General features: G+C 36.7%; 1 protein-coding gene across 2 annotated transcripts in view; it reads left to right on the top strand.

Annotated features, from left to right (window-relative positions):
* Window positions 1-18,200, top strand: part of CWC22 (CWC22 spliceosome associated protein) — a 28,518-nt gene that overhangs the window by 6,809 nt on the left and 3,509 nt on the right. For both annotated transcript variants that reach the window (XM_021552371.3, XM_085585164.1), the window contains exons 8-19: window positions 300-353; window positions 1,223-1,358; window positions 1,440-1,646; window positions 1,761-1,823; window positions 2,146-2,241; window positions 3,355-3,436; window positions 4,576-4,636; window positions 12,986-13,063; window positions 14,182-14,334; window positions 15,142-15,269; window positions 16,231-16,332; window positions 16,441-16,637. In XM_021552371.3, the coding sequence (XP_021408046.3) occupies window positions 300-353; window positions 1,223-1,358; window positions 1,440-1,646; window positions 1,761-1,823; window positions 2,146-2,241; window positions 3,355-3,436; window positions 4,576-4,636; window positions 12,986-13,063; window positions 14,182-14,334; window positions 15,142-15,269; window positions 16,231-16,332; window positions 16,441-16,637 (1,357 nt within the window). The remainder of the gene's footprint in view (window positions 1-299; window positions 354-1,222; window positions 1,359-1,439; window positions 1,647-1,760; window positions 1,824-2,145; window positions 2,242-3,354; window positions 3,437-4,575; window positions 4,637-12,985; window positions 13,064-14,181; window positions 14,335-15,141; window positions 15,270-16,230; window positions 16,333-16,440; window positions 16,638-18,200) is intronic.

Raw genomic sequence — 18,200 nt, 5'->3', positions numbered from 1 at the left:
AGCCAAGACATGGGTCAGCACCAGTTTATGGGACATATAGTAGTATAAGAGTATTGTGAAAGTTTGGCAACCTTTTCTGGATTGATACTGTGATAGTTTGGGTTTTTTTGATTTGGGCAGGGGTGTTTCATTCTAATTTTTTATTTTTTGCGTGTACAGTCCTAATTGAGAACAACTACCAGTATCCTTAAATAGTTTCTTGACTCAATTTGTTTGTGAGATGCATTAGTCTGTAGTATGTCTGGGTGAGGAGTGTCTTCTTCCATATGTTAAAGTTTCCTGGTTTATTTCTTTTGCAGCAACTCTGTCTAACATCTTCAAAATTCGTTGCACATTTGATGAATCAGAATGTGGTATGTTTCTTTGTTTCTACTCAATCCAAACCCTATATGGCTAATTTTTATTTTAAGAAAGCAATACCCTAAGTTAAGGTTCTTTGTTCTGAAAGTTGCTGAAGGCCTGAGTGTGGTTCCAGCTTTAAGAGCTCTTTATAAAAGATACTGGTAATTGCTTATGCAGTTATCACCATTTATCACTGCACTTATGCTCCAGAGCTTCCCAAGATTTCATGTGTGTGTTTGGGCTTGTTTTCAGGCATGTCTGGATGCAAAGCAAGAATCATTTGAGACTCTGTCCCACAGATCTTAAAGAGTTTTCTTGCAACATGTGTGTTAGCAGAAGTGGACTCAGTTGCATCTAAATCAAATTTATATCCAGCTCTGTTCCACTTGATTATGTGTCAGAAATCAGGATGCTCTAATTTAAACAACATCAGGAATGTTTTGGGAATGTTCAGCATTTTGGTAAAGAGGAACTTAATCTGAGATGAGTGATTTGCTTATATGACTGATCCTGGAAGATCTTATTTAATTATAGATACAATGCACTTAAAACTGGATTCTGTCATGCAAGTGCTGGTTTGTTTGCTTTTTGGAAATGCATTCTGTTAATTTTTTAATGGCAAAATATTTCTCACTGCTAGCTTGTTCACTTAATAGAACAGTCATATTCACTAGAAAATTGGTGTAAATACTGATGGTAAAACTGGATTTGAAATTTTGACTTTCTCTTAATCAGCTTTGCCCTACTACTGCTGCCTTGTGTGTGTAATTAAACTGCTGTGTCGTGACATCCTCAAAGGCTGGACAGGTCAGTCCAGTAATGACTGTGGTGATAGAGTAACACTGTGCATTCTAATTCTTTGCTGATACTCTTTCTACAGGCTCATGAGGTTTTATGTTTGGAAATGCTCACTTTGTTACTTGAAAGGCCTACTGATGACAGTATTGAAGTAGCAATTGGATTTATTAAAGAGAGTGGGCTCAAATTAACAGAAGTTTCTCCTAGAGGTATTAATGGTAAGTACAGTTAGCCAAAACCTATCTTGGCATTGGTATTGGTACATACCTTTCATGTTTACATTTCTCTCTTTTCCAAAGCAATCTTTGATCGCCTTCGACACATTCTGCATGAATCTAAAATCGATATGCGTGTTCAGTACATGATAGAAGTCATGTTTGCTGTACGGAAGGATGGCTTCAAGGATCATCCAATCATTCCAGAGGGATTAGATCTAGTGGAAGAGGAGGATCAGTTTACTCATATGTTGCCATTGGAAGATGACTACAACCCAGAGGATGTTCTTAGTAAGTTAGAAATGAAAGATAATTTCGTAACTGCATTCCCCAAGAAAATAAATTCAAGATGAAATAGCTATCTTCAATTTGTGTTTTAAATAAAGATTCTCTTTTATTCTAAAGATGTTTTCAAGATGGATCCGAACTTTATGGAAAATGAAGAGAAATACAAAATGCTGAAGAAAGGTAGGGATATTTGTGTGTATACACATCCATTACCTATGGCATTTACTTATGCAGCTGTTCCTGCCAACATTTATTTAACAGCGGGTGATATTTCTGTTCTGTAAAACTTATTCAGTTCACAGACCTTTCCTTTGTGTTCGTGCTGCTCATTGTTATTTCTCCATCTGTATTTCCATTCAGTTATGATATATCTGCTTTTTGGCCTCTTCCACATTTTGTACCTGAAACATCCTTTCACTCCTCAGGAGTGGGATCAAGGGGTTTTTTGTAATGAAGGTACTGTTGTTCTGTGTTTTATTAATCTGAGATACTGCTCTTTCAGAAATTCTTGATGAAGGTGACACTGAATCTGAAGGAAATCAAGAAGCTGGAAGTAGTGAAGAAGATGAAGAAGATGATGAAGAGGAGGATGAAGATGGTAAGTACATGACTGGCACCTTACAATGTAGATAAACAGGAAAGAAAAGCTTAACTTCTTAGATGTTTTGCAAAACTGAGATGCTCAAATGTTAAGCAATGTTTTCCTCCCCAGTTATTCTCAGATCTAAGTGTTTACTAGCAAACAGTATGAAAGTCTGAAAGGAAGCATTCAGTACAAGCAGAAAAGGAAAAGCAATTTTCCCACATTATTCATGACAGTATCAGTTTCCTTTGAGAAAAGTGTTGCACACCTAAGATTTCTAAAAGAGCAGAATGAAAACTCTTGCTTAAACTTTTCCATGCTCAATCATATTTTTAAGTCACTTTCAAAATTAGGATGGATTTTCTTACAACTGTATCTACATCCTCCATATCTCACTTCAGCAGAGACAATACTTACTACTCATTTTTCAAGAATGTATTCAATTCCCGGGAAAAAACATTGATGAATAAGCATAATCAAAGTTTTTGTGCAGACTGCATGAGTAATGGAAAAGCCAGTCAAGTATTGTTCCTGTAGAAGACCAGGAATGGATTTCCTTACTAGTTTGGTAGAAAAAGAGCAGAGCTCCCAGACTCATGAAAAGTATGAACATTCACATAATTCCTCATTTTCTATGCTTTTACCAACCTTTAAAAGACTGAAGGAATAGTGAGTATTTTACAAATCAAAGTGATTTGGTTCAGAATGGATTTTTCTCTGCTTGCTGAATGCTGTAATGTAGATTCTGTAACTAACAGGAGCTAAGAATTACCTGCAAAAAGAGATGCTGCATAAAGTATTGTATAGCTAAATTGTGCAGAAAATTGATTGCTAATAATGTTATGAAGAAATGTTAAACCTAGAGGTTGCACTAAGAAATATGAAATGTCTTTAAAAGAATTACACTTTCAAAACTGCCTCTAAATATTCACCTTTGTTAAAGATGAAGCAAATACTGTTTTTTTTTCTTATCTATAAAAATACATAAACCTGCAAACAGTCCTAAATACTTCTAGAAAAATAGTGTGCTGCAGACTCGGTGAATGGTAAATAGAGCTGTCCTAAAAAATTACTACATGTGTCTCCTTAATGTTTTGCTCTTTACAAACCCAGGATTTTCTTTTCCAGGTCAGAAAGTTACTGTCCATGACAAAACAGAAATTAACCTGGTCTCCTTCCGTCGTACAATTTATCTGGCTATACAGTCAAGGTAAATATAAGTTATGCATCTATGAGTGTGGTTCTTTTGAAGTCAGTGAACTGTAATTCTCTTCCTTTTGAAATTATGTCTTAATACACAATTTAAAAAAAAAAAAAAAGGTAGGGAAGTAGTCTTTATGGAGCCTGACCTGACTGTAAAGCAGACTGTTTTCCAAATTCTCATTCTAAGATGAATCTTGTTTGTTTCAAAATGTTTGGGTAGTGGACTGGGACTATTGCTGTAATGAGAACTTTTCGAGTGAACAGAAGTCAGTGATCTTCAAATTTTACAGTATCTTGACAATTTATGAAAAAAAAACTGAGACACACTTAGAAATTCTGTGGCTTGTCTCCACTTTTGAGATAGAGTTCTTTTGCCATCTGCATTGTGTGGAAAATAAGTATGCATTTACCAGCCCTGAAGTATAGTCTGCTTGTAGTCATGAACTCCACTTGCAGTTTGTGGCACAAGTACTCCAAACCTGCTGGTGTAGCTTCTCTGTCACCAGGCTGAGAGGAAGGATTGATTTTCTGCAACCCATAATACTCTGCAGGTCTGATGCAGCGTGACAAGTGCAATGATGTAGTTGTGGTGTTGATCACTAGACATGTGAATTAATACCATACTGAGGGCATCAAAGGCTCTCACATTTCTCATAGTGACTGTTAGATACTTTCTTGCCATTCTCGAACTTGTTCATCTGATAAGTGGAGCAGGGAGGATGTACCTAGTAGTAGCTAAAGGCTTTCAGAACAGGAGTGCCAGAGGAGACTGGTATATATTGCTTTTGGAGCTGGTCTGAAGTGCTTGCATTTCAGTGTGTTTAAAAATGTGCAAAACAAGCTTCCACTTTTCTGTTTTAGTAAGTTTTGTAAGATGATGTGATAGTAATAATGACTTGGATCATCTTGTTTTCAAATTGCCTGCAAATGTAATCACTTTGGATTAATTTACGGAGAGAAACTCATGAAATACAAAATGTTTGTTAAAAAGCCACAAAAGCAATAAAGTCTCAGCAAATAAAACAGCTGACATACTTCACTTCAAAACTGTTGAGGTTTTATTACCAATGACTATTCTTGATATAGTTTTGGAATGTTTTTAGCATAGCCTATATTGCAGAGATAATAAGTGTTTCTTCTATTCAGCTTAGACTTTGAAGAATGTGCTCACAAACTGCTGAAGATGGACTTCCCTGAAAGTCAGACTGTAAGCCTTTGTTTACTCTTCTTGTTACTAACATTACAAAGATACAGTAATATGGTAGTATCTAAAAACCTTGCTCATGTTCCACCACCTAGTTTGTATAGCAGGCAGATGAATGAGAGTCATTCATTACAGCTGCTGTTCCTCAAAATTTATTTCACAACCTTTAGAGCAAATAGACTGACACACATTTCATAAGCAATTTGTCCTGTGCATGTGCTCCTTTCTGTCAAATGTTTGCTCATGGCCTTTTAAAAAGGTCTGTTTGGACTGGGGAAAGTTCTGTCCTATGACAAGAGTACAGCAGCATGGCAGAGTTCTGTCTCTGAAAGGACTCTGGGTTGAAGATAATATTTGCAGGCAGCTGTAGACTTTATCAGTGGGGCTTGAAATTTAGCACAGTGCTATGAGTGTGTTGTTTTGGTGCTTTCACAGTAAGTCTTTGAATAAACAGGATATTGAATTTAAGTAGTTTTGATTGATTGCTGTAATTTTGGAGATCATGAGACTAAAGCTGCTTTTTCCTCACACCCTGTAAGATCAATGCATTTGCTGTGTTTTCAAGTAATGGAACCTGTTCTTCATCCAGTACTTTTGTTCAATACTAGTAGAATGTGAATACACATCTGATTTTCCAAGCAGCTTTTCAGACAGCTGTAAGCTGTCATCATAGGAGTTGCTTTTTAACTTCTTGTGCCTTTAATTATCAGTTTTATTTGAAACAGTGTGTGTAATAAGTAACATTAGTATAATACTAACTGGTAAGGGGAGATCTGGCCTACACTTAGGTGTTCTTTGAGGACTTGTTTACTTAAAATTTTTTCAATTCTTTTTTCAATCACTGTTGCTTGTTTCTAAGCAATTTACATGGAAGTAAACTTAAGAAGTGAGATTGTGATTTTTTTTTAATGTGGTTCTCTAATTTTGTGCATGAAATGCATTATTAAGCCTGCATAAGATTATAATTCTCAATGAAGCTTGCATAACCTGAAGAACTCTAAAGAGAAAAAAAAAATCCCATTGCCCAGCAAATCGATTCAGCTATAAAGAATAGAGCAAACAATGTAGAATATGTGTACTAGACCATACAACAGAGTTATAATGCATAACACTACTTGCTTGTAGTGAGAACTACTTAACTCTTAGGATTTAATACCATGGCAGTCTCTGTCAGCTGCTAACTTCTGTGGGCAAAAGGTGCTCAGAAGAAATAAGGGAAGGAAAAAGAAAAACCTTAGTATCAATTAGTATCAACCTATGATTCATTACTAGTTGTAGGAATTGTTGCAATTCAAGATTGAAAACTGTTGTAAAACTGCATCCTCTTTTCACATGAGGCTTTACTTTTTACTGATTTCTTTTTTCCCTTAACAGTCCTAACTACTTTTCACCTCATTTAATCAAAGACATGAGAGTTTTGACTTGTTCATTGTATAGAATTAACCTCCTTTATGGGGACAAAAATTTAAAAAAAAAAGACACATCCTGATCATTGTAAGAGCAAAAAGTATAAGCAAATGTGGGCAGCAAAATTATTCAGGGGTTTCTACGAGTCTTGAATGTGGATATGAGTCTTGAGTCTGTACATGTGGATAAAAAAACCACTATTAATTCATTCAGCAGGTATAATTCAGTAAGTTAGCTGCCAGATTTTAAGGTAGAAAAATCACCTTTTATTCGTTCAAGCTACTGTCTTCACACTGAAGTCTTAATTGAATTAATTCCTTCTGCCTTCATTAAAAAACAAGCTATTACTGAGTTTGCAGATGACCCCAAGTTGGACAGGAGTATTGATCTGCATGAGAGCAGGAAGGCAGAGGGATCTGGACAGGCTGGGTCAGTGGGCTGAGGCCATTGGTGTGATGTTCAGTGAGGCAAAGTGCTGAGTCCTGCTCTTGAGTCACAACAGCCCCAGGCAGAACTACAGGCTGGGGCAGAGTGGCTGGAAAACTGCCCCAACAGCAGGAAGGGTCCTGGAGGTGCTGGTTGGCAGCAGATGAACATGATCCAGCAGTGCCCAGGTGACAAAGAAGGCCAGTGGCATCCTAGCCTGGATCAGGAATAGCGTGACAGCAGGACAGGGGCAATGACCATCCCTCTGTACTGGGGACTGAGGCCACACCTGGAGTGCTGTGTGTGGCTGAGGGAGCTGGGCTTCTTCAGTCTGGAGAAGAGGTGGCTCAAAGGGGACCTTATCACTGTGCAAGTACCCAAAAGGAGGGTGTAGCCAGTGGGGGCTGGTCTTTTCTCACAGATAACAACTGACAGCACCAGAGGAAATGGCCTCAAGTTGCACCAGGTGAGGTTTAAATTAAATACTCGGAACAATTTCTTGACTGAAAGTGTGATCAGTCATTGAAGCAGGTTGCCCAGGGAGTGGTGGAATCGGCATCCTTGGAAGTGTACAAATGATGTGTGGGTATGGTTTAGTGGTGAACACAGTGGCATTGGGTTTATGGTTGGACTTGGTTTTAGAGGTCTTTTCAACCTTTATAATTCTCTACTACTCCTATTTTAGCCATGAATCACTTCTTTTTTTTTTTTGGTCTGTTTTACTGAAAGCTCCAGCAATCTGTATTTCAGGATGTTGCATCTTAATTCTTCACACTTTCTGATTCAAAGCTTTAAACAATCTTGAGAAATTCCTGAAATGTTTGCTGAACTCTTGGGTGAACCTGCAAACTTTGTTTATGCTCATTCTCTGTTCCAACTCCTACTATGCATGGCAGTCATCATGAGAAGCAGGAGCTAGAGTATTTAGCAGAAGTATTCCTTAAAAATCAGATGTTACTTAAGATTTTCATTGCAAAATTTTTTTGTTCAAATCAAGTCTGATTTTACAGAAACATTCTGATTTTCTTCTGAAAGGCTTACTTAATAAAGCAATATGTATTTAATTTTGTAATAAAGACTGTTTTCCACAAGCTTTGAGTAGTAAATTGTCAATTAAATACAATCAAAAAACTAATCAGAATATCTGAAACCTAAAGACAAATGCAAACAACAGGTTTAAGACTAATCCAGTCTTAATGACATCTTTCTGGGTAACTCTTCCAGAAATCTTCATGTGTAGAAACTTTTGGTGTGATTTATCAGGGTTAAGTTCAGAAATACATTATCAGTTTTTACCAGTTGTTGAATTATCAGATAATCGTGTTACATTAACTGCTGTTGATTGTCTGTTTAATACCAGTAATGGATCTATCACATAGCTCTAACTCACAGAAAGAGGATTAAGGTTCAGATGGATAATCTGTGGACTGGAACAACATAATACTGCTTTTTGGCATTGCAGTTAGGGCCAGCTGCTGAGGAGGGATGTCAGCAGTCTTGTAGGGTTTGTTTTTTTTTAACATTTAAAGTGTTCTTTCATTTCTAAGTACATTTACTAGGAGTGGGTTTGCTTTTATTCATGTTATTTAGATGCTACTGAAGCCTGCAGATCAAAAGTGAAATAGCTTTGCTATCTGCTGTCTGTGCAAAGCTGTTCTAAACAAGCCTTGCAATTGCTTCTTTGGGCATATGTTCAGTCCTGGCAGAGCTCACTGTTTCACTTTTTTAAAAAAGCACTGTTATTATCTCTGTTATAGCTGTGTTAATCCCATGTATTACCAAAGAAGAAAATTTAAATAAATTAAAACTGTAGTTAGAGGAGTGTGGTATTACCAGTTGTTCTGGCTGCTGAACTGTGGGGAGAAGCAAGCAAACAAGCCCAGCTGAAATGCAGACAACTAAAAAAAATTGCAGACAACTAAAAAAAATTAAACCGACCATACATTGTTCTTGCTCTTTGAAAATGTGGCTAAAATGGATTGGCTTTTAGGCTTTTCTTCTTTCTTGGTTTGTGATAAGAACTAAACTTGTATATAGAAATGTTACTAAATTAAATTAGAGCCTTTTCTAACACTGTGTATATTCTAGATAACGGTAATGCGTCACCAGATTTTTTTTTTACTTGAAATGAGAAATACTCTTGCAGGCGTAGCCTTCTTGAAAGAATTATGCATGCATCTGACACATTTTCATTTTTACAGGGTGGTGTCACTTGCTCAAAGCAGTCCTAGTTGGTGGTGTGGGAGTGTCAGTGTCTTGTGTTATTTGTGCCTTGAGTCTTGAAAATAACACAAGTACTTCTGCTGGCTTGACTATTTTCACTTTCAGTGAAAATATAGTTCAGGAAACTGATGTAGAGCAGGATGGTCTAAGGCTGATAATTACACTTTGGTCAAATTGATGATTTCTTAGATACATTAATTTCTTCTCTAATTGGAGATCATTGCAGCTGATAGGTTTAGCAACTGCCCCATGATTAATTCACAGCCTTGCTACTGGCCATAAAAGATAATCATCCTCAAGTAGCTTTCCTGTCTTTTGAAGCAGGAGGTTTCTGTGGGCCTGAGGTGCAGGATCATTCTAAATTTCCATGATTTATCAGTACTGTGCATGCACATATCATGTTGTGGTATTTGTTGATGTCTGCAAAGTGAAGGTACAGAATCCATACAGAATTAGCCTGTTGTGTTACTGATAGCAGGCATTAGCTAGAATTCTGCCTAGATTTTGATGATCCACTGAAGGAGCTGAAGTTGCTCAGTGAAATCACTTAAAGTGAAGTTTTGCATTTTTTGTGTGCATTTGTGTGTTGCAGACTAGTAGCAGCATGATTTAAAATAGATCTATCCTTATATCCAGTTAATGATTCCTGTGTAAAATATTAAGTCTGATTTACACAAGATTTATGATAACCATATTCAGCTTTAAGCATATGTTGCTCTATACAGAAAAGGGATTGAGCAAAAAAAGGGACAAAAGTGGAGGAAGACCATTGGAGAGCACAGGCCAGACCTGGAGATTTTGTAGTAGCTGCTAAAAGCACTGCACATAGCTTCACAAGAGGCTGCCTGCTGCTGAAATGCCTTCCATGGCTTTGTCAGCTTTGGCTCTAAGTGGTAACTTGACAAATTAAGAAGAGAAAGTAGAGATGCTGGGAAAGGTGGGCTGTGTGATGGTTACACCATTAAAATATGCATCAGTAAGGAAAGCTTTAAGGTAGTCAGTGGGAGTAAAATACATATCAGTGAATTAAAAGAGAAAAAAGAAGTGTGACGTCTGTAAAAGCAGTGAAAATACATAAAATGCAAGGCACTCGTTTCACATAATTCCAATTTCACATTGATTTAAACAAACCTGAGGCCTGCACTAGATTTGCTCCTGGCAAACCAATTCCTTTAGTTCCATGAAGAAACTTCTAGAAAGAAGTGTTGACATTGAAAATGTTCATTTTAAGAATAGCTTACAGGGTGGGGATGTCTCATGATGGCTCCAGCTTGTGTGTGCAGTGGATACACAATGGAACAGAGCTGTGGGGCTGGCAGGGAAGGGAGCTGGAAATGGCATCACTTCCAGCCAAGGAGAGCAGAAGTGACCTCCACATGGAGGCAGCCTGGGGGGCAGCTCTGAAACTGCAGTCTTGGCTGAATGCAAATCTTACAGAAATTGCAAAAAATGGTGAGAAGGGGCGGGGGGGGAAGTAGTAGCTGTGGAAAGGAAGCTGTGGTCAAAAGGGGATAAGTTACTATAGCTCTTCTGCCTGCCATGAACACAGCCTTTGTGTGAAGCTGAGAGAAGATAGATTGGGCAGGGTGTGCTTGTGTTTTAAAATTATAAAACCATGAGAAAAAAACAAAACAAGTCTGATTTTCCTGTCTTTTCCTTTAGCATCTTTAAATGTATGATGATTCTTGCCATGTTAGGTTGAGTCATGGTTCATCTAAACTGTTGTTCTGTTTGGGTAAGAGCAGATAGAGATTGTTTAGGGAGAACTGTGAGAAATGCAGTGCATTTAGACGGAGCTTTCTCCTTATCTTTGATTGTTTAGGGAAGTGCTGTTGTTCTCTATGATAAAATAATAAATTCAAGATCTTCACAAAAGATGATTCACCGTCTGTATGAGATGTCAGATATTTTGAAGTGTTTTACTTTGTTATGGGATAGCTATGTATATTTTCTTTACTAAGCTGTGTAGTTACTTGTTAAGCATTTTAAGAAAAGAGTTAACACAATATAGAAATTGCCTGTAAAATTGGGGAACAAGTTCTTTGTGGTTTTCAAAAAAAGTGATGGGCTTAATAACAGACTCTTCATGTCATAAACATCATTGTGAGTACAGAAATTAGTTCACTAACTTTCAAAGCTGCAAATTAATCTAGAATTGCCATCTGATCATGTTTGATCTCTCAAAAAGTAATTAAATAATTGTAAAGTTTGTTAATTTCAAATCTGGAATACAGTTGCTCTAGACGTAACCTCAAATTGTTTTGATAACACCAGCAAGAATGTCTTTATGGCCAAGCCTATTCTCATGCATGTGGTTATTCAAGATACTCTCCTAGAAATCATTGTAATATTTAATTAAAATGTTAAAATATTTAATTACTGTAAACCACAGGGGATACCAAGGCTATAATTGCATTTAAGATGAGGAAGAAAAGTAATTTGTTTTTCAACTCTTCCTGACATTATTAACAGTGGCATCAGCACTTTACCCTTTTTATTGTTAAAAACTGATTAACTGCAGCATTACTGTAAAATGAGATAATATAAAAAGTTAATATGCATTTTAATACATCACATTAACACTGTGTGACAGTGTTAAAAGGAATGTCTTTAAACACATCTGTAAATTTATTTGATACATTACTGCCTTTTTATTTGGAGGAGTGGTTTCTTTTCCTGTTCAGCATGGTTGGCTTTTTATTTGTTTTGAGCTTTTATGATGGGCAGAAATGTTTCTTCTGAATAGTTGCTTGGAAGAATGACTCAAGTGGGAGAATTATGAAATCCAGTATGAAATCATCCAGTAGTTTTTAAAGATTATTAGTCTGACTGTCTGACAGCCAGAAACCTATTTGGGAGTGTCATAAATTGGATTACACTATGGAATTGGTCTTAGGAGAAAACAGTAATAAAAAAAGTAATAAATAATGGGCAAAAAATAGCAGGGCTTTTTTTAAGCATTGTGTAACTTCATGGCTTTTAATTTATATAAAAACATTTGCTCGCTTGCCTTAATTAATGTTGCCAAATGTACCCTAAAGCAATTCACAGCTGCATTACAAGCTGTATCTCAGACAGAAGGTCAGGGGAATAAGTTTGGAATTAAACCTGCATGGTCTGACTTGCCAGGACCTCTGCTCTCAGCTGATGAAGGGCTCTGGCCTGAGAGGTAAGGTACAAAGTGTTTCCTTCTGGTTCCTGGTTTGCTGGGTGTGAAAGGAGAGGAAGAGGCAGCTACCAGAAGTTGATCTGATAATAATCCTGTGGTCGTGGTGTTGGAAGACAAGGAGGAAGGGTGCCAGAGATCCTGTATTCCAGAAAGAGTGGACTACCTGTTGTCCTACACAGTTGGCATTGTGGAACGGGAGAGCATCTTCCCTTCTTCCGTCTGTGTTCACCAAGGAGACAGGAGAGTGCAAGGCAGGCTGTCGATGATGGGGGTGTACAAACGTTTTGGGAGACTAATTTAGCTAGGCTTCCTCTGTTCATTCCTAGCCAAGAAGGAGGGAAGCTCTTCTATAAAGGGTGGTTCAGAATCAGCCTAAACCAGCTGCTTTAGAAAAGTTTCTCTTGTTCTCTCAGTTAGAGAGGAAGTCCAGGCATATTGGCCTCCCAAAGGTGAGTTTAGTCTTTCTAAGTGTCTCCCTCAGGGCTGAGCCATTGCAGTGAAACTCAGCTTTCTGGTTGCTTATGCTAAGCAGGGCTTATCAAGCAAATTATGGCTGAATAGTTCAAGGTATTAGTATATACCAACATGGACAGATATTACTGGTTTTGGAAATTACTGCTAAGAAATGCACATTGTGTTTCTGAGTGGTTTGTCTGTAGGCCGTTTTGACACTTGGAAGTTGTAAAGAATTGTTATTTTCTTTAAGTGCAAGGATTGGTGCTATTTCAAACAAAAAGAAACCCTAAAACACATGAAGAAGCAACTGACAAATAAAAACAAAACTACAAAAAAAACCCCCTCGAAACCTTCACTTTTTATCTTGTAACTCCTTTTTTCATTGTGGTAAAGTCAGTTTGTAAATGAGCTCGTGACTTTTTGTGGTTAGACATACATTGTGTTAACACATAAATCTTAGTTTAGGCAGAAGAGGAACTTTGGACAAAGATTCATACTCATGTCCCAGAGAAATTCAGAAAACTACTGGTGTTGCTAATTAAGTTTGATGTAAATACTCATTTCAAAGCTCACATCCATGTAAGGCTTCCTTCAGTTACTTGGTATGTACTGATGGGGTTTTTTTCTGCTACAGTGAATTTACCTAGAGAAATATTCTTTTTTTAACCCAGAAAGAACTCTGCAACATGATACTTGACTGCTGTGCTCAGCAAAGAACATATGAGAAATTCTTTGGGTTACTGGCAGGGGTGAGTTGTATTTCAGGTTTTATACTTTATGATAGAAAATTGCATTGTTTTACTCTGTTTTTTGTGTGTCAAACTTAAGTTTTAATGGATGAATAAAACTAATAGTCTTTTTATCATTCTAAAAATGCTTATGTTAGTTGATTGTTTTAGTAGATTGAATTAGCACTTTGTAAAAAGCATAGTAAATGCAGAATGAGAGAACTCACTTTCCCTTTATATTATTGCTTATTTTGCCTCCCTTTTTTCTCATTATGGTAGAACAATAAATCAGTGGCAAAGAAATGGTACTAAAAAGACATAATAGTATTATGAGTTATCAAAAAATAGCCTTTTTACAGTGCTGAAGATTAATCTTGGAGACATTTACCACCTTGTTCAAAGCTGCTTAGTAGGTTTAATTTAGAGTGCAAGATTGAATACTTACTGTCCTGGGCTTGGGGGTGTTTTGTTTGCTCTTCAATAAACAGCTAACTCTCTGGTTTTGTGTATCTAACTGCTAATTTAGCTGCAGTTATTTGTTACTTAAGGTTTCCCTATCAATAATATTGACATGTCTGAAGAGTTAAGATTAAATACTTGTCTTCTCAAGGGAGCAAGCTGTGCTGAAAGGGAATGTTGCTTCTCATTTGTATTTTTCATCCATTATTTCGGGAAATTCTTTTACTGGCAGTCAGTTACAAAGCACTAACCATATGAATCTGCATGTTCAGATGAATGTAAATGTTGATTTTTGTATTCTCTAAAATGTTTATGTCCAAAACGTTTGTTTCCTGCTGCCTGTTCTAAATTGAAACAGTCGTTGGTGATGTCCTGAAAAAACATGGGGTTGTATCAGGTGAAAATACTTAATGTATAGAAGTCAAGCAAAATGCTGGCTAATTCTCCGTAGTTCAGAATTGATAATTACTACTTTGCTATGCAAATGAATTTCTTGTCCTGACAAACTGCTCAAAGCTATAAAATATATCCATTTTGAGTGTTTGCTCTTCCTCCAAGGGCTGTTTATAATAGAAGTCTGGCAGTAAATATTGACACCATTAGGTCACTTAGTTGTAGGTTATTTGCATGTTTAGTGTTTTGTTTAAAGTGGTGGTTTAAATTGTCCCATGTTATCTCAGCGTTTCTGCATGCTAAAGAAAGAATATATGGAGTCCTTTGAAGCCATTTTCAAGGAACAGTACGATACCATTCATCGTCTGGAAACCAACAAACTGAGGAATGTGGCCAAGATGTTTGCTCATCTCCTGTACACTGATTCAATTCCCTGGAGTGTAAGTTAAAACAAAAAGCCATTGTCCTTGATCTCCAGTACTCCACAGTAGCATCGTACATTAATTCTAGTATTATTCTACAGTTTGTAATGACTTGTGGCAAACTGGATTATCTTAAGTAACTTCTCAGACACTGTTGAAGAATTCTGGTTTGTTCCATCTCCTTTTTCTCTCTATTGTATGTCATCATCCTCTCCCCCCATTTTTCAGTAGTTGATTTAAGCTATTATTTTAGGGAGTTCAGCTGGAATTTGTTAATTAAAAAGTACTTCTTTTGGAAAAGAGTTTTGAGCATCTAAATTTTGATAAATTAGAACTTGTATTGAAATATAAGACAATTAAAAATATTGTAATTTTATGATTTAAATACCTAATAAATAAAAGCAGTCTCACATTCCAAGATATATTATTATATAGAAAGGTAACTTCTCATATTGTTTTATTCTTGTTTCATAGCCTAGTCTAACTGTCATTCTTCAAGCACACATAAGTTAGACCAAATAATTTACCTCTCCTGCATTTAAGTCCCAAATCTCTTAACTTGCTGGAAGTTCATGCATCTGATTTTGTCTTGTGGAGCTTTCCTAAATAAAAAATAATCCTTAAAGAATTACTAATATAAATATGATCACCAGCTTTTCTACCATGTGGTAGAAAAGAATTTTTGAGAAAAACAGTCTTGACTAGAATTTATGAACTTTGGGGGAAAAAATAACAGTTTTTATTAGTTATTTCAGGAGGACAAAAGTTTCTAAGATAAGAAAAGAATGTTACCTTAAAGGTTAATGATTTTCTGAATATTTTCAGGTCCTTGAATGTATAATATTGAGTGAAGAAACTACCACATCCTCCAGTAGAATTTTTGTCAAGATATTCTTTCAGGAACTCAGTGAATATATGGGACTTCCAAATTTGAATGCAAGATTAAAAGATGTGTAAGTTGAAACTTTATTTTCAAAACTGCAAATTTAATTAGGTTGTTTATCTGAAAACATACAGATGAGAACTGTGTGTTCAGCTTCAAGTGAGGCTGCCCTTCTGTAGCTGCAGTACTTCAGGAATAAGTTCATGTATAGATTTAGTCATTTTAAGGAGTCACTTTTGAAGCTGAGTGCATTGCTGTCATTTTGGGTTCAAGTACATACATGACTCTTTGCAAGATGTATCTGTTCCCCCTCCACCCCCAGTGACACTCAGCTACCATAACAATTTCCAAGTGTGAGTTTATTTTTATATATTGTCTGCAGTATAGCTGCGTAATAAATGTTACTGGGGCTTCTCTTTCTGACAAAACTTAGAAAAAACCACACAACTATTAGTAACAGTTTCTTTAGGATTACTTACTAATCCTTAAATGTAGTATACATAACAGTATTTAAAAACTGTATGGGATTTAATGTGTTACATTCTGACAATGTTACTTGCACTTGCTTGACCTATTTCTTCTAAGTTGGGATTTCTTCTGTGTATGATGAGGAATTTGGTAGATACTTTAGTTCATGTAAACTTAAATTTGAAACTATCCCTAAGGCCCTGTATGAGGGGATTTCAGCATGGATCCCTAATCTTTGAACTGTTATCCTTTGCTATCCCACGCTGCTGCAGTTCCACAAGTCACTTCAGGGCTTCACAAAGTTGGGGTTTCTGTCATCATTATCTGTCAGTATGTATGCAGCTCTCCTATGTGTGAAGTTTATATTGTCATAAGAGAGCAAGTTTTTAAATAGCATTTGATTGGATGCATCACAGGTACAAACAATGAAAGAGTTGAAAAATGCATGAAGGGAAAACTTTTGCTTTCTTGTGGAGATTCATACAGTTTATTTTTCAGTTTCTTTATGTCAGTGGGAGTGCTGAGCTGGCATGGTGTTTAATATAGATGTTTGTTTTCATCAGGACACTGCAGCCTTTCTTTGAGGGATTAATGCCTCGGGATAACCCAAGAAACACTCGCTTTGCCATCAATTTCTTCACTTCCATTGGCCTTGGAGGACTAACGTGAGGAACAATTTTCTCATTTGATATTTACTTCATCTTCCCTCTCCCCATGAACAAAAAAAATAAAATTAAAGAACTTTTTTTTTTTTTTTTTTTTTTGCTAATTAGGGATGAATTACGGGAACATCTTAAAAATGCACCAAAGTTGATCATGACACAGAAGCAAAATGTTGAGTCATCAGATTCCTCCTCATCTTCAGACACAGACTCTTCCTCAGATTCTGATTCTGACAGCAGCAGTAGTAGCTCAGAGTCATCGAGCAGCAGTGACTCCTCATCTAGCAGTGACAGCAGCAGTGACTCAGGTATTTAAACACAAGTGTACAACTATTTGCTTTTCTTTTAGTTCTTTCTCCAGATATGCTTATTACTCTTTCTGTGTATACTTCTTTTGGGGAAAATCTGGCTATAGACAGTGGTCATTTCTCTCGTTTAAAAACTAATCAATTTTATTTCTCAAGGAAATTTGTATTTGAATTTGTACTCAGAAAAAATGAGTTCCATTTTTAGAGGCTTAAATATTTGAGAAATGTTGGTTTCTAGATTACTGTTTTTACACAATTGATATCTGTTGCACTCTATGACTTCAGTTTATGGAGGATTGAGGGATTAGAGTCAATACCAGTTATTTTCTCTGTGATTATTGATGAACCGTAGTGATTCATGTCTACAACTCTTTTTTTCTTGGCGTAATTGAGTGAGCTTGATAGTTCTTGTGTCTTTCCCTGGAAATATGTGCTTCTTCCTTCTTCCTTCCAGAAATCAGTTCTTCAGTTCTAGAAATATGTTTAAATATTGTTCTCCATCTGAGTCCCTATTTCTAATTCCTCTGCTTCAGGAAAAGATTGTGTGACAATATAGTGAAAGTTCTTGTCTGTAGAGGAATTTCCAAGGAAGAATTAGCTTTTTCTTATAATTTATTTTGTATTTTTATGCATTATAATTAGCATTTAGTGTCTCATGCTGTAGTGCTGATGTAGAAACTTCTATTAGACATGAACTGTCATAAACATTGCTTAATCTTTAAAGTAGCTGCTATTATGAGTTAGTGTGTGCAGCCTCCCCCAGTATATATAGCAGGAGCAGATGATAGCACTGCATGACTTCCTGTAGCACAGAAGTTCGCTGATTCAAAGTTAATTTGATTTATTACATGTCTTTGAAATTAAAATGATGAATAAAATAAAAGCAGTGTGAGCTGCTCCTGCTTTGGAAATGCAGTTCTGTTCTCCACCACAATCACCTGTCCAAGGTGGAGCTGTGTGCCATGGCTAACAGCATTAGTGATGACAGCACGAGAGGAGGGGACAGCCAAACAGGGTCAGAGAAGGCACTGGTTCAGCACAGGGCCAGATGGTCCTGCAGGGACAGCTGCAGCTCTGCTGAGCTGCTTGATAGGAACCAGAGGGGTCAATCCTTAGTGACAAACCAAGTCTGCAGTCTGGGAGTAGAAACAGTTTAGGACCTTCTCTTTTACTACTTGCCTTTTCTCCATTGAGGAGCACATTCATTAAAATTCTCATCTTGATACCTTTGCAGCCTGCTTTCACTTCTCAGTTTCTTGTGTACTTTAATGCAATGGTCAAAACACTAACTGGAGATAACAGTAAGCTTTAATGGTTAACTGGGTTGAGGTTCTATTACTGGTTATAATTCTAAAGTCTCCCTGTGTTTGCAGCTTTTTAAATCTATAAAATTAATTGGAAGAATTAAGAGGCATTTTCCAGGGGAATGTGCTGCAGTATTTCAGTGTTGGTGCAGTGTATGAAAGGAAAACAGAAAACCTGCTGATTAGAAATTGAGCTAAGTTAGAGATTACTGTCATACTGCCTGTTAATGCTTGGAACTTCATGAGCTTGCTCAGCTCA

This window comes from Lonchura striata, chromosome 7 (assembly GCF_050655825.1).
Source record: "Lonchura striata isolate lonStrDom1 chromosome 7, ASM5065582v1, whole genome shotgun sequence".
Lineage (NCBI taxonomy): Eukaryota > Metazoa > Chordata > Aves > Passeriformes > Estrildidae > Lonchura > Lonchura striata.
Note: the sequence above shows the minus strand (reverse complement) of the source record. Positions and strands in the feature narration are given on the sequence as shown.